The sequence below is a fragment of the Lynx rufus genome, unplaced genomic scaffold, assembly GCF_022079265.1.
Source record: "Lynx rufus isolate CCGP_SWC_20201006 ecotype Redwood Valley unplaced genomic scaffold, mLynRuf1.p SCAF_12, whole genome shotgun sequence".
NCBI lineage: Eukaryota > Metazoa > Chordata > Mammalia > Carnivora > Felidae > Lynx > Lynx rufus.
The window spans coordinates 49,489,378-49,505,909 of record NW_025814826.1 but is presented as its reverse complement, the minus strand read 5'-3'; the positions used below and the strand labels follow the sequence as shown (position 1 = coordinate 49,505,909).

Below are 16,532 nucleotides of genomic sequence, written 5' to 3'. Positions count from 1 at the left end.
AGAAATGTTAGCTGAGGCCATGTCATGGAGGGTTATATATTGAATTCCAAGGTGTTTGAATTCTGACAAAGCAGTGGAGGACTACTGAAGATGTTTTAAGCAGGGCTACTTGGTAATGCAGAAGTGGGATGGAAAAGAAGGAGCCTGTTGTAGAGACTCTGACATGTCTTCTCTCTCTCCTAAACTCCAAATCCCAATTGTTGGCTGCCTGTCGTGTCCAGATCTCATCATAATCGAAACCAGGATCCTTCCCTTCCAATTTGTTCTTCTGCCTGTATTCCCTGTCCTGAAAAAGTCAACAGTGTTGCCATTGATGGAGGTCTTCAAGCTGAAAATCAGGAATCCTCCCTGAATCATCCTTTTCTAGTAGGGCCTTCCTCCTCCACCTCCCTAGCCCCTTCCCCGCTCCCTTTCCACCCTCTCCCCAGCAACATGGTACTGCCTCTTAAATCCTGAACCTGCCTTTTCTTCTCACTAATTACGACTACAGCCCTCTTTATCTTCCTCACTTCTACCAAAAAATCTGGAAACAAATCTGGGCTTTATTAGCCCCCTGTAGCCTTCAGGTCACTACCTACATTCTGTACATCACAGATTACACCCTTCACACACATTTCCCATTTTACTTATAATGCCCACTAAAAGATGCTTTTCTCATCTCATTGTTATTTAATAAGTTAACCTTTGGTGTGGAAACAACTAGACTGTGACTAAGCACATTTAGTTTTATTGAGTTGCAGAGTTCTTGTTAGGACATTAGATTAAACAATTTCTTTCCAAATTATTATTATTGTTGTTATTATTTTAGAGAGAGAGAGAGAGCACAAGGCGGGGAGAGGGGCAGAGAGAAAGAAAGATTCTTAAGCAGACTCCACGCTCAGGGCGGAGCCTGATACAAGGCTCCATTCCACCGTCCTGGGATCGTGACCTGAGCCTAGATCAAGAGTCCGAGGTGCAACCGACTGAACCACCAGGGACTGACCCCTCAAGATTTCTTTCTAATGGCATCACCACCACCCTTTAGTAATTATATGAACCAGCTCGACAGGACAATAAGTTGTTTCTTTAAATGTGCTGCTGTCTCTTGACTGGGAACCGCTTCGATTGTAGTGAGTCATATGCCAGAGATTACATGGGTGCACTTTGGAGCCACATTCAGCTATCAGACCACACTGTCTTTCCCAAGGCTTTGGATGCAGTTTTTACATTTGGAAAGAGATTTCAAACACAGTGACAAAATTCCACAGTTTCTCTTCTTGTTGTTACAGAACAGCTGATATGGTGAAGCATATTTGGCTGGTTTCCCAGATCAGAGCCTGTGTTCCTCAGAGCTAAATAATAACTCTGAATTGTAATACAGTTTGTTTACTCAGCCACTAGACTGTTGGTCTTCATAGCTGAGCTATCTGGTATCTTGTGAGTATTCTGTTTAAGAAAACATGCTGTAAATGTAGAAAGGGACTAGATAAGTTATGTAGGGGCAAACAGAGTTCATCTACTCATTAAAGGAACTCAAACTGTTGAATATTTTTACAGCTGTTTCAAAAATATCTATTTAGTTTACTGATTACGAATTTCCTTCTGAAAACTCCATATGAGCTCAACATCTACAAATACACCTATGTAAAAGATAAAAGAACACTTCAAAATTTTTTGCATTTTGTAATTTCCTGTTCTTCATTTTGTCCACTATTTATGATTTAACATTTACCTTAAAAAATATTTTTTTTGTTTTAATTTACTGCTGGAAGTAACTTTCAAGTATGATTGATCCTATAAATGTATAAATGACGAAAAGACCAGTTTTACCAGTTTTAGTTAAAATATCAAAGGTCTGGTGTTTATACATTTATTTGGTATATGTATCATAATGAAAAATAAATTGAGGGACACCTGGGTGGCTCAGTCAGTTGCGCCTCTGACTTCAGCTCACGTCATGATCTCACAGTTTATGAGTTCAAGCCCCACATCGGGGTCGCTGCTGTCAGCTCAGAGCCCACTTCAGATCCTCTGTCCCCCTCTCTCTCTCTGCCTCTCCCCCGCTCACAGGTGCTCTCTCTCAAAAATGAATAAACGTTTTTAAAAAAAAGACAACGTAGGGGCACCTGGGTGGCTCAGTTGGTTAAGCGTCCCACTTCGGCTCAGGTCGTGAACTCACAGTTCGTGAGTTCGAGCCTCACATCAGGCTCTGTGCTGACAGTTTAGAGCCTGGAGTCTACTTCGGATTCTGTGTCTCCCTCTCTCTCTCCGCTCCTTCCCTGCTCATGCTCTGTCTCTCTGTCTCTTTAAAAGGCAATATCGGATGAGCACTGGGTGTTGTATGGAAACCAATTTGACAATAAATTATATGTAATATAAAAATAAACAATAAATAAATAAACAATATCTATTTGAAAATAAATTTAGCATGATAAAATAATATAAATAGGGAAATTACTCATTCAAAAATTGCCTTGATTAGGTAAATCCATATGCTTATATGATCTTAAAGATCATAGCAATCCTTTCTCTGAAAAGGGCTTTAAGAAAGTATATTTAAAATTGGAACAGATGTTAAATTCAAGTTTTTAAGTTACTAAATACATTCACGCATAGGCATAAGGTGGCCTATATTTATATTCTCAAAAGAGCTTGGGGATTGTCATTTTGTGATGATTTGGCTTTAGTGTTTTTCACCAAAAATCTAACATTTGTAGGTAATTTATCAATGAATATTACTTTCATTTTAAATTGAAAAATAGTCTTCCTTCGTCAGGCAGGAGAAAATGATATAATGATTCCTGACGAAATAAATGTTGATTCTTGTCTTTCAGACCGGAAGATTATCGACTATAGGAAAATGAAAATTGCAGAAAATATCCATGCGGTGATTAAAACTTCTTCCTGATGAGTCTCTCCTAACCTACAGGCAGAGTGAAACTTCCACTGCACTTTGACAAGAGACTTGTCATGGGAGCTGAAAGCTTGTGGAGAAAGGTCAGGGGGTGATAGCCCTTCAATAGGAAATTGCAATAAAGTACATTATTTTAAGGAATTATTATGTAGTCCGATTTGAATGTTGTAAGTGATGATAAAGAATAAAATTGCTTACTTGTTTAACTCTCCAGTTTTTTACTTAATGGAAAAAACAAACCTAGATAGCGCTGCGGTTAACATTGCCAACAAGTACCTGTCCGTGCAAATTCCCTCAGGTTCCAGATCGCTGTTCTGGCCACCGGGAAAACAAACCCCACCTTTACTTTTCCTCTCAGTGATTATTTTATCTAACCTCCCACCCATCTACATTCATCCTTCCAGCTCAGAAGGGTAAGGTTTGCCCTGAGGTATTTACAAAGTGCAATCACCTCTTTCCCATATAGCCTCTTGGTCTCCATGACACCAAAATGAACTGATGCCTGTCTACGCGGTGGAAATCTCACTGACTTGCCTGTGATGCCGTTTGCAGACCCCTGCACTGTGTCTCCATGCTTCCTCCTGCTGGCTCCTATTCACTTTTGTGCTGGGCACTTAGATTGGACTGCTGAGATAAAGATCCCTAGCAAAATCTCTTCTTTAGAAATTAAGATGCTGAGCCATTGTATTTGGGCGTTTGTGTGGTAGTTCTTTGTTTTTGTTTTCCTCCTCTTGCCCTAGCCAATCAAGGAGTGAGTTTCAGGCACCTTTCCCAGTCATTCCGCAAACATGTATTGGCAGGCACAGTGCTGGGTGTTGGGAAAACAGAAATCACACGTGTCTTGCCCCAGCACCTCCTCGCCCCACCAAAGAGCATGCAGTCTACTGCAGAGTGGAAAGATGCTGTGGATAAACTTACGAATATGTGCACTTGGGTGTCAGAGGCACAGGTATTAACTATGCATGAGCTGCGATGTAAGTATGTGTAGGGGAAAATAGTAACTAAAATTAAATATGAAGTATTGCTAGTGAGCATCTGCCAGTGTGCCAAACACAGCAGCTTTATAGAAATTAATTCATTTAGTTCATCCGTCAACCCTATAATATATATAATGTAATCCTCCCCATTTAAAAATAGACCTGCCAAAGTAGCAATAAGTGAAGGAACTTGGCCAAGATCACGGAACTGCTGAGTGGTAATCAAGATCTGAATCCAGGCAGTCTGGTTCGGAAGCCCATGGACTTAGCCACTGCTAACTGAGAAAAAGTGAGTGTTTGTGAATCACAAATTCTGTAAGAAAGCAAGCATAACCTGGTACAGGTCAACAGCTGCCATTTGCAAGGAAGTGGCAGCTATATTTTAAGCTTTTGGACCAAAAAGAAGCTCCCTCCTTACTTTTGATGTGGTAACGTAGGCGTGAGTCAGTATGAAATAGGCCTCCAGCTCCTGATGCAGCAGCTTTAATAGGAAATTTCTGGTGTACCCCGAACACCTAAAACAATGTCTGGTACCTATTTCGTGGTTGAGAGGGCTCACTGAAGAAAGCCCTTGTTTCTAACAAAACTGCAAATTTCAAGAGGTGAGGTCTTAGCAACATGCTCTACAATAACATTGAGCCCAGTCAGCATCATATTAAGTACCCAGTGAGAATATGGACACCATGGGAGAGAGCCAAAGCATAAGAGACTCTTAAAAACTGAGAACAAACTGAGGGCTGATGGGGGGTGGGAGGGAGGGGAGGGTGGGTGATGGGTATTGAAGAGGGCACCTTTTGAGATGAGCACTGGGTATTGTATGGAAACCAATTTGACAATAAATTTCATATATTAAAAAAATAATAAATAAATAAATAAATAAACAAATGCTAACCATCAAAAAAAAGAGAGAATATGGACACCAATCCCCACAAACCTCACCCTCACTTGCTGTGGGAGAGCCCCTTCGGTGGGGGAGGGGCTGCCTCACCCTGCAGGACCATGCAGATGTAAACAAAGGCTAGCTGGTGGACTGGGTTGCTCCTCCTTGCTGTTGGACACTGACTCCATTTTGCATGCAGAGAACCGGGGCAGAGGATTTTGCACTGAGGAAATGGCCTTCCAAAGCAGAATCTGTCAGACTTTGCACTGCCTGCCCGTTTGCCGTCGCTCGAGAGTTTGACAGCCTGACTTGTTCATAGCCTACGAGAGCATGACCACAAGTAGTCCAACAAAAGTCACACCTCGCTGTAAGGGACCCAGTAACCTAGGTTACTAGGGAGAAAGACAAGCCGGACCCCTGGAATCGTGGGTGCTATTGAAGTCATGCGTGAGATGAATGGAGGAAACAAAAGAGAACTTTAAAAAAGAAGAGTTCGGGGCGCCTGGGTGGCGCAGTCGGTTAAGCGTCCGACTTCAGCCAGGTCACGATCTCGCGGTCCGTGAGTTCGAGCCCCGCGTCAGGCTCTGGGCTGATGGCTCAGAGCCTGGAGCCTGTTTCCGATTCTGTGTCTCCCTCTCTCTCTGCCCCTCCCCCGTTCATGCTCTGTCTCTCTCTGTCCCAAAAATAAATAAACGTTGAAAAAAAAATTAAAAAAAAAAAAACAAAAGAGAAGAGTTCTTACAAAACAAGAAGGAAACCATAATGCTTTCAAGAATCTTCTGGGAAGGACAAGGAAGCTGATACATATATAATAGCTATGTGCATCTGTAATGTGCAAATCAGTGCACATAAATAAGGAATCAAATCACTAAAACCAAAATTATATTTGTTCGTATGCAGTTTCGCACCAACGGCTAATACCAGGCAAACATGAGAAACACCACCCAGCTGAGCAGAATGGCCTGCGGTCGAATAACACAAAACAGCTCCTCTCTCGGTTTTACCCAAGTGCGTTCGTTGCCTAGTGTATTTTCTCTGTAAAACACAAGTGTCCGGATTATAAGTAGCAAAGGAACAGGGAAAAGCCGAAGTGTGGCAAAGCCCTGAAACGAGAGAAAGTGTGATACTGCAGGAGCCAGGCGGCCTCAAGCACACTGACGAACACAGGTGCCAACGCTGAGAACAAAAGAAGCAGGAGCTTCATCTTCCCACGAATCCATCCCCTGCTTTCGGGGAAACTGAAAGCTGAGAAGCACTCATTTGCTGTAGGTTGAAGATCACCCCAAATCTGATGGAGCAGGAGAGCACCTTGTCACCTCGTCTCATTTGGAGCCACACAAACCGCTTCTTCTCGAGAAGGCAAGACTAACAAAAGAATAAAACTTGGGTTTCTGTCTTAAGCTAATACAGAGGAACGAAAAACACAACAAGCCGGAGCCGTGTACCTCTGGTACCCCATTTCATTTGAAAAACTGTATTCTTCCTCTTCCCTATTTTCTATATTTCAAAAGCTACCACTCCTCACTATAAACACCTCCACTAAACAAACTTCATGTGTTGCCAAAATAACATTCTATATTTACTATAATGTTTCTCTATTAGGAACTTGTTTGTTTGTTTTTTAATGATTATTTTTGAGAGAGGGGAAAAAAAAACACAAGTGCGGGAGGCGCAGAGAGGGAGACACACAATCCGAAGCAGCCTCCAGGCTCTGAGCTGGCAGCACAGATCCCTACGCAGGGCTTGAACTCAGGAACTGTGAGATTATGACCTGAGCCAAAGTGAGGCCCGTAACTGACTCGGCCACCTAGGCGCCCCAGGAGCTTATGTTTAAAATTGTGGTTGTTTTCTTATATCACAAGACAGTGCAAGGTGTGAGCTTTCTGCCCCAGCTCCCCTTTTTCCCAAAAGCCCCGTTATTTTGGGGAGTGCAGAATTCCACCAGGCAGGGATTATTTGTTTAGGAATGCATATGCCATGCCGTAGGGCCGATGGCTGTACTCACTGTAATTGCTGGTTTGGCACATCCTCCTGTCGGACTGACCCTTGCAGGGTGCTAAGAACTCACAGTCTCCCCCAGCTCCAGCAGAAGTGACCACATGGGAAATACTGTACAAAAGTCCAGTGCCATCCCCTTGTCATGTCTGAGCTGACATAGCACCTCGCTGGAAGGCCTCCTCACTGGGGCACAGTGGTGCTGTTGCCACAGCCTGCCCTCATCTCCAGGCTTGGGCTCTCTCCGGGATTCAATCTGCATCTCGTAGGTGGGTCAAGATAAACTAGTTCTAAAGCAGGTCTTTTAAGCCGTCATTGCCCAGAATGCAATCCTTTCCGTTCCTGTCCTAATTACCATTCTACATGTACTAATTGAATACAAAGAACTGTGCTCGGTGAGACTGATAATGTCTCTTGATTTGGACAGACTGGGCCATGCACTGACCCAGAGGCAAGGGTTGTGGTAATGAAGCTATGCCGCCATCTTTAAAAGTGAAGAGCAGAATGTTGTTTTACTTGTAAGGTTTAACTTAGATGAAGAAGACTTAAAAAACGCACACACACACACACGCAAATTGCCGTTATCAGATCCCCACGATGGTTCCTTTATTCCTTTACGACGAATTCCCTCCTGGATGCAGACACCGGCGCTATGCTTGTGCCCCATCTTTTTTCTACGCTGCATGATTTGTTTTCTGACCTTCCCCTGCAGAAGGGGGTTAGTACCACATGCAGCCAAGAACAACATGAAAAGTCCATGTCTCTCCTGGCTGAAAACTCCCCCATGGAACAGGTAGCAAGTTCTGAGTCTGCAAAGCCTTAGAGCCCCAGGAGGGGTTCTGCTGCCAGGCTCTACAAGGCTGAGTTTGAATTGGATAAAACCCTATGTAAGAAGGTCTGATCTTTCCAAGACAGACATTAAGGCTACATTTCAACTTAAATACAGGCTCTTACAGAGAAATGGTATTTCCCTTTCTGCCCCAAATGCTGAAATAAGAGAGTTGAGTAGTTTTGCAGCCTCGCGGCTGCTTGGGGCCTCGCCTTACGAGGATGTAAAGCTGGGATCAGCTACTGGTAAAACAGATGGTTGCTCCACCTGAGCCCAAACTTCTATCAGGCGGCTGCCAAGAAGTTTAGGATTCGTTTTCCACACGAAGACAGTGTAAACAGGACCTCAGAAGGAGACACACATTTGTATCAGTGCCATTTGGTCCACGAGAGACCCTTTGATTTCAAACAGATTTTTGCTTCAAGGCTTAACTTTGCTTTTACTGCGCTCACTTTTCAATTCCAAAGTTAATACTTATTAAAGCCTTGCAAACGGTGGCTGCTAGAAGACTAGTGTTTCACGGGTAACACCTGTGCTTTATAGGTTGCTGTTGTGGGGCTCTAGCTCATCAACCTATATTCAATTAACACTCTGAAATTATAATGTCATCTGACATCTTCTTTAGCAATCACAGAACTAAAGAGGGTCTTGATATTTAGAGAGAATTCTGAGTAAAAGCAACTACCTTTGACTTTTTGGCAAATTCACAAAATCCAAATAAAATATTTTTATAACTTGTGAGAAAAATATTACCAGTTATTTCATTACTATGTGCCGTTACCAGCACCGTGTATATGTAGAGCCAGTAAGTCATGGAGAAATGTGAATGTGTGTATCCTTCAGAAAATTGGACCCAGAAGTCTAAACCTTGGAAGCGGTGATTAATCAGCCAACTCTCCAGTCTGTATTAACAAAGGATCAGCTGCTATATTTCATTCATTCAACCAATATTTATGTTCCAGAAACTATTCTAGGTTCTTGAAATAGAGATGTGAATTAAGTTTCCTGCTATCATGGTGTGCTGCTGTGATTTACAATAAGAAATGTATATATTTGGTCTTCATCCTGTTCCTGGCACAGGGTGAAAACTTGGAATCTCCTCAGTGCTGAGAGTGGTAATGATGTATTTTGTTATGTTAATGAGATGACTTTGGGACCACACCTAAGGATGGGGATTGGTTGCCGGAAGAACCAACCACATGATCAGATTGGACCTTTCAGCCCCACCCTCGGACCTCCAGGGAGGAGAGAGGGACTGGAAGTTGAATAAATCACCAATGACCAATGAGTTAACCAATCATGCCTCTGTAATAAAACCTCTGTAAAATACCCCAAAGGTCAGGGTTCTGAGAGCTTCCAGATTGGTGAACCAAAACACATCTACATGCGCACCTGCTGGGCCCCAAACTCCATGGGGACAGAAGTTCTTGTGTTTGGGACCTACCCCTATGTGTCACTTCACTAGCTGTTGATTCATAGCCTTTAAAACCCTTTGTAATAAGCTGGTAATCTAGCAAGTAAATGGGCTTCCTGAGTTTTGTGAGCCGCTTTAGCAAATTATTCCAATCCAAGCAGGGGGTCATGGGAACCTCTGATTTATAACCAGTCAGAAAGCACAGGTGACAACCTGGATTTGTGACTGGCATTGAAGTGGGGGCAGTTTTGTGGGACTGAACCCTTAGCCTGTAGGATCTGACTATCTCCAGGAAAGTGTCAGAACCGCATTGAATCTGTGGGACGTTGATCAGTGTCCACAGAGAATTGAGTGAATTACTTGAGGTGTTAAAGAAAAAAACACATGTTGGACTGGTGTCAGCTTCATATCAGAGTCTACATTCTAGAAAGCGATGCAGAAAGCAAACATAATGTGTTACATACATATAGGTTATTTACAAGTTATAAGCGTTGGTGTTAAGTATGCGATCTCTCATCTACCGCTACAACCATCTTGGATAGCACCACTCCAATCATCTTTTCTCTCTCTCTCTCTCTCTCTGTGTCTCTGTCTCTGTCTCTATCTCTCTCTCATGTGTGTGCAAGATGCCTGGGGTTCAGCCAACTTGGACTGGGCTTGCCTTCTGTTCCACATGTCTGTGGCTATCTTTGGGCCAGTGACTACCTGAGGCACATTCTCATGGTGAAAGGCAGAAACACAAGAAACCAAGCCTAAGCATGCAAGCAAATGTCAAACCTCTGGTTCTGTTATGTGCAGGGACATCCTATAGGCCAGTGCACGTCATGCTTGTGTGCCCTGCTGGCTGATGTCTTCCGAGACAAAGTCAAGGGCTTGGGAGGGACTTTGCTCCCTTTGAGGTAAAGGGCAGGGAAGTGGATATTTTTTATATTTATGTTCGACATATAATTTACCCAAAGTGCAGTGGGAAGAAGAGGTTGGATTCTGTTTTTAAGCCAGAGCCAGTAGGATTTTTGACTGAATAGCATGGGAAATAAAGAGGTGATCCACCTTCATCCTTTAACCAACCCTCTGGGCACTCACCTGGAGCTTCCCTCTCCCAAATGTGCCAATGGGTGACATAAAGAGGAAAAGGAAACAAATTTGAATCCTCTTAGGGGAGTAAAAAAAAAAGTTTTTCTTGACCCTGCTTTTCACACCATACACTCCTATTTCTTTGCCCCTTTTGTCAGCCAAAGACCGGAATATTATTTGCTATCTCCATTTTTTAGCGCCTCTTCTTCTCCTCAATTCTCTCAAACTTTCGCCCTCTCCATTCTACCAAAACTGCTTCTTGAAGGTCTCAAATGACCTCCACACTTTCCACTTACCTCAGAATAAAAGCCAACATTTTATACCATGGCTCGTAGGCCAATATATAATCTGGCCCTCAGTGACCACTCTAATCTCATCTCCTACAACCTTCTTCTACTCCTCCTGCTTGGCCATGCTAACTCCTTGTTGCTTCTGGAATACCGGGCACCTTCTCATCAAGGGCCTATGCTCTCACCATTCCCCCTACCAGGAATGCTATCCCCATGGCTAATTCCTTCCCTCCTTCAAGTCTTTGCTCCCAAATATCACTATTCAAAAAGCCTATTCTGACGATCTTATTTAAAATTATAGCCTTTGGCAAAAAAAGAGAACTACAGGCCAATATCCCTGATGAATATGGATGCAAAAATTCTCAACAAGATACTAGCAAATTGAATTCAACAGCATATAAAAAGAATTATTTACCATGATCAAGTGGGATTCATTCCTGGGCTGCAGGGCTGGTTCAATATTCGCAAATCAATCAATGTGATACATCACATTAATAAAAGAAAAGATAAGCACCATATGATCCTGTGAATCGATGCAGAAAACGCATTTGACAAAATACAGCATCCTTTCTTAATAAAGACCCTCGAGGGGCGCCTGGGTGGCACAGTCGGTTAAGTGTCCGACTTCAGCCAGGTCACGATCTCGCGGTCCGTGAGTTCGAGCCCCGCGTCGGGCTCTGGGCTGATGGCTCGGAGCCTGGAGCCTGTTTCCAGATTCTGTGTCTCCCTCTCTCTCTGCCCCTCCCCCGTTCATGCTCTGTCTCTCTCTGTCCCAAAAATAAAAATAAACGTTGAAAAAAAAATATTAAAAAAAAATAAAGACCCTCGAGAAAGTCAGCATAGAAGGAACATACTTAAACATCATAAAAGCCATTTATGAAAAGCCCACAGCTAATATCATCCTTAATGGAGAAAAACTGAGAGCTTTCCCCCTGAGATCAGGAACACGACAGGGATGTCCACTTTCACCTCTGTTGTTTAACACAGTGTTGGAAGTATTAGCATCAGCAGACAACGAAATGAAATAAAAGGCATCAAAAGTGGCAAAGAAGAAGTCAAACTTTCACTTTTCACAGATGACATGATATTCTACATGGAACACCCAACAGACTCCACCAAAAGTCTGCTAGAACTGATACATGAATTCAGCAAAGTTGCAGGATACAAAATCAATATACAGAAATCAATTGCATTTTTATACACCAATAATGAAGCAACAAAGACAAATAAAGAAACTGATCCCATTCACAATTGCACCAAGAATCATAAAACACCTAGGAATAAACCTAACCAAAGATGTAAAAGATCTGTATGCTGAAAACTATGGAAAACTTATGAAGGAAATTGAAGAAGATACAAAGAAATGGAAAAATATTCCATGCTCATGGATTGGAAGAATAAATATTGTTAAAATGTCAATATTACCCAAAGCAATCTACACACTCAATGCAATCCCAATCAAAATGGTACCAGCATTCTTCTCGAAGCTAGAACAAGCAATCCTAAAATTTGTATGGAACCACAAAAGACCCCGAATAGCCAAAGTAATATTGAAGAAGAAAAGCAAAGCAGGAGGCATCACAATCCCAGACTTTAGCCTCTACTACAAAGCTGTAATCATCAACACAGTATGGTATAGGCACAAAAACAGACACATAGACCAATGGAATAGACTACAGACTCCAGAATTGGACACACAAAAGTATGGCTAACTAATCTTTGACAAAGCAGGAAAGAATATCCAATGGAAAAAAAGCAGTCTCTTTAGCAAATGGTGCTGAAAGAACTCGACAGCAACATGCAGAAGAATAAAACCAGACCACTTTCTTACACCATTCACAAAAATAAACTCAAAATGGATGAAGGACCTGAATGTGAGACAGGAAACCATCAAAACCCAGAGGAGGAAGCAGGAAAAAAAACCTCTCTGACCTCAGCTGCAGCAATTTCTTACTCAACACACCTCCAAAGGCAAGGGAATTAAAAGCAAAAATGAACTACTGGGACCTCATCAAGTTAAAAAGCTTCTGCACTGCAAAGGAAACAATCAACAAAACTAAAAGGCAACGAAGGAATGGGAAAAGATATTTGCAAATGACATATCGGATAAAGGGCTAGTATCCAAAATCTATGAAGAACTCACCAAACTCCACACCCAAAAAACAAATAATCCAGTGAAGAAATGGGCAGAAGACATGAATAGACACTTTTCTAAAGAAGACATCCAGATGGCCAATAGGCACATGAAAAGGTGCTCAGTGTCACTCCTCATCAGGGAAATACAAATCAAAACCACACTCAGATACCACCTCACGCCAGAGTGGCTAAAATGAACAAATCAGGAGACTATAAATGCTGGCGAGGATGTGAAGAAAGGGGAACCCTCTTGCACTGTTGGTGGGAATGCAAACTGGTGCAGCCACTCTGGAAAACAGTGTGGAGGTTCCACAAAAAAATTAAAAATAGACCTACCCTATGACCCAGCAATAGCACTGCTAGGAATTTACCCAAGGGATACAGGAGTACTGATGCATAGGGGCACTTGTACCCCAGTGTTTATAGCAGGACTTTCAACAATAGCCAAATTATGGAAAGAGCCTAAATGTCCATCAACTGATGAATAGATAAAGAAAATGTGGTTTATATACACAATGGAATACTACTTGGCAATGAGAAAAAGAATGAAATCTGGTCATTTGTAGCAACATGGATGGAACTGGAGAGTATTATGCTACATGAAACAAGTCAGGCGGAGAAAGACAGATAGATACCATATGTTTTCACTCATGTGGATCCTGAGAAACTTAACAGAAGACCAGGGGTGGGGGGGAATGGGGGAAAAAAGTTACAGAGAGGGAAGGAGGTAAACCATAAGAGACTCTTAAATACTGAGAACAAACTGACCGTTGATGGGGGGTGGGGGAGAGAGGAAAGTGGGTGATGGGCATTGAGGAGGGCACCTGTTGGGATAAGTACCGGGTGTTGTATGGAAACCAATTTGACAATAAATTTATATATATATATATATATATATATATATATATATATGTATAATTACAGCCTTCAGTGTGCCTGGGTGGTTCAGTCAGTTAAGTGTTGACTCTTGATTTCGGCTCAGGTCATCTGAGATCATGATCTCAGATCTCAGATCTCCTGGTTCACGAGACTGAGTCCCATGCAGGCTCTGTGCTAACAGTGTGGAGCCTGCTTGGGATTCTCTTTCTCCCTCTCTCTGCCCCTCCCCTGCTTGTGGGCATGCTCTCTTTCTCAAAATAAATTAACATTAAGAAAAAAAAAAAGGAGGAGGCACCTGGGTGGCTCAGTTGGCTTAGCGTCTGACTTCTGCTCAGGTCTCGATCTCACCGTTGGTGGGTTCGAGCCCCATCTCAGGCTCTGTGCAGACAGCTCAGAGCCTGGAGCCTGCTTGGGATTCTATATCTCCCTCTCTCTCTGCCCCTCCCCTCTCTGCTCACACTCTGTCTCTCAAAAATAAATAAACATTAAAAAAATAAAATGAAATAAAAAAATTTAAAAAAAGCTGTAGCCCTCTCCCTTCTCATCTTCAGCTTCTTTAATCCTCTTACCTTTATTTTTCCATAACACGTTCTTCCTATGTGTGTGTGTCATTTACATACTTATTAGGTTGATTATTTATTTTCTGTCATTCCCACTAGAATATAAGCTCAATGAGATAGAGATTTGTGGGTGCCGTGCTTGCTGATATATTCCAAAGGTCTGAAACACGCCAGGGATATATCGTTGTTGCTCCATAAGCACATTCCAGTATTTCAAATGTATGTGATAACTTGGGCAAATTGCAATGGTTCCTAACTAGTCTCCTGGATTCACATTCCTACCCTTATGCTGCACATCCCTTCGGCTCACCTACGGCTTCTCCGGAGTTATGGTGGATAGTTCTGCCAGCTCAGACTCAACCCTGCCGGCAGTGTTGTGTCTCACGCATATGCTAGGAACTTCTACTTTCTGCCTCATAATACACTCATGCAGGCAGTCCCCAAGGTTAGCAGTGAATACACCAGAAAGCAAGGCTCAACCAGTGGGAGACAAAGGTCAGAGAAGGAAAGCGTCAGCCTCCCACCCTCTGGAGACAATTGTAAGAAGCAATCTCTCATTCTTCAGAGGGCATGAAGGAACCGAATCCCCATGGCCTACAGGTGCCGACAGCCCTGATTATATCTCTTCACATTGGCTCTCCCTTGTTCCCGTCTCATTTGCCCTGCTCTTCACTGCTGTTTCTTTACAGCGCCTCCCACATAAACTACCTGCCCCGAAATCTGAGTTTCGTCCAAAAGAACTCAAGCCAACACATACTGAAATCCATCCTGGCATTGAAGCCAAGGAGACACTTGTAACATAGAGGTTTCTTCGTTCCACTCACCCCCCCAAACCAAAATACTTCGGTGATTCCCTGTCACCTGGCTTAAAACCCACACATCTTAGTAAGGCCTATAAAACCTCAGAATTTTTTTTTTTTTTTTTAAAGAGAGGTGTGAGGGGGAGGGGCACAGAAGTTAGCATCTTAAGCAGGTTCCACGCCCAGTGCAGAGCCCTATGTGGGGCCCGATCTCATGACCATGAGATTATAATCTGAGCCGAAATCAAGAGTCAGATGATGGTTAACCGACTGAGCCACGCAGGCGCCACTCCCGTCAGATTTTTGTAAGCCCACCACTCCATTCTCACCTCCATCCACTCCTATTGTTGGACTTTACATTTCAGTCCTTCTTCAATATTGGTAATTGCCAAACAAGCATGTCCTCATGCCTCTATGCCATGGAACAAACCCTGTTCAGTTATCCTCTACCAATCCTATTTCCACCAATGCTCATACATCTGTTCTTTCCAAGCATTCTGAAGTATTTCTTCTCCCTTGCTGTCTCTGTCCCCTATAAGGCATCCAATTTAACCAATATTTTATTGTGTTATAATTGCTTACGTCTCCACTGACAAGTTGAGCTTATTGAAGGCAGAGAATGCATCTTTTCTTTTGTGTGTCCCCAGCACCTCACACAGTGTGTGGCTCACGGAAACCACTGAAAGAGTGTCTGGAACATAGACTCATAGTCTAATAAATATTTGTTGCATGAGTAACAGCAGCTATATTAGCTATGGTAATACTAGCTAATATAACACACACACACATATTTCTGGGCTGTTGTTACTCTATAAAAGTTTATTTTTTGGTAATGTAACACAGATGTTCCAAATCAGTCACTGGCCTTCCACAAAGTCATTCTGGAACCCAAACCCCTTCCATCTTATGACTCCAGCCTCCTAAAAGACCTTGGAGTCCTCTGCATTCAGGTAGCAAACGGTAAAGAAGCAGGTAGACAAGACACACACTCACACACATCTTAACTCCCTTAACTCAGAAGTCACATATGTATTTCATTGGTTGATGACATGCCATATGGCCATACTGAGCAATAAAAATCTAATTTGTATTCAAGAATAAGAGAATATGGGGTGCCTGGGTGGCTCAGTCGGTTGAGCGTCGGACTGTGGCTCAGGTCAGGATCTCTCAGTTTGTGAGTTTGAGCCCCACGTGGGGCTCTGTGCTGACAGTTCAGAGCCTGGAGCCTGTTTCAGATTCTGTGTCTCCCTCTCTCTGCCTCTTCCCCGTTTATGCTCTGTCTCTCAAAAATGAATAAATGTTAAAAAAAATTTTTTTTTTAAAAAGAAGAGAATACAATTTTGGCTGAAGCAAGCCAGTCTCTAACACAGAAGCCAAGAGGAAATTATCTGTACATTAGATGTTAAGTGTCTCGTTGGTGATACCAGAGTTAGGAAGGTATCAAATCTAGATTTTAGGGCCCCTGGGTGGCTCAGTCGGTTGAGCGTCCGACCTCAGCTCAGGTCATGACCTCATGGTCTGTGAGTTTGAGCCCCACGTCGGGCTCACCACTGTCAGCGCAGAGCCTGCTTCGGATTCTCTATCCCCTGTTCTGTCCCTCCCCTGCTCTCTTTCTCTCAAAAATAAAAAATAAAAATAAAAGAAATCAAGACTTTAATCAGTTAAGGAAAGAATGTATGGACAAGACGTCCAAGATAATACAGTCCCTAACAAGTAACAAAGCAGGAGATTGTTTTCAAACACACTTGCTTTTGCTGTCGTCAAGTGCTTGCTTTGATAGGAATAAAAATTCAAAAACCAAGTAA

At 42.7% G+C, this 16,532-nt stretch overlaps 1 protein-coding gene across 1 annotated transcript in view; it reads left to right on the top strand.

Moving 5' to 3' along the window:
* MRPL13 (mitochondrial ribosomal protein L13) overlaps positions 1 to 3,099 on the top strand; it is a 49,253-nt gene extending 46,154 nt beyond the window's left edge. The window contains exon 7 of the mRNA XM_047074136.1: positions 2,814 to 3,099. Within this exon, the coding sequence (XP_046930092.1) occupies positions 2,814 to 2,835 (22 nt within the window). The 3' untranslated portion in view covers positions 2,836 to 3,099. The remainder of the gene's footprint in view (positions 1 to 2,813) is intronic.
* Positions 3,100 to 16,532: the final 13,433 nt, after the last annotated feature.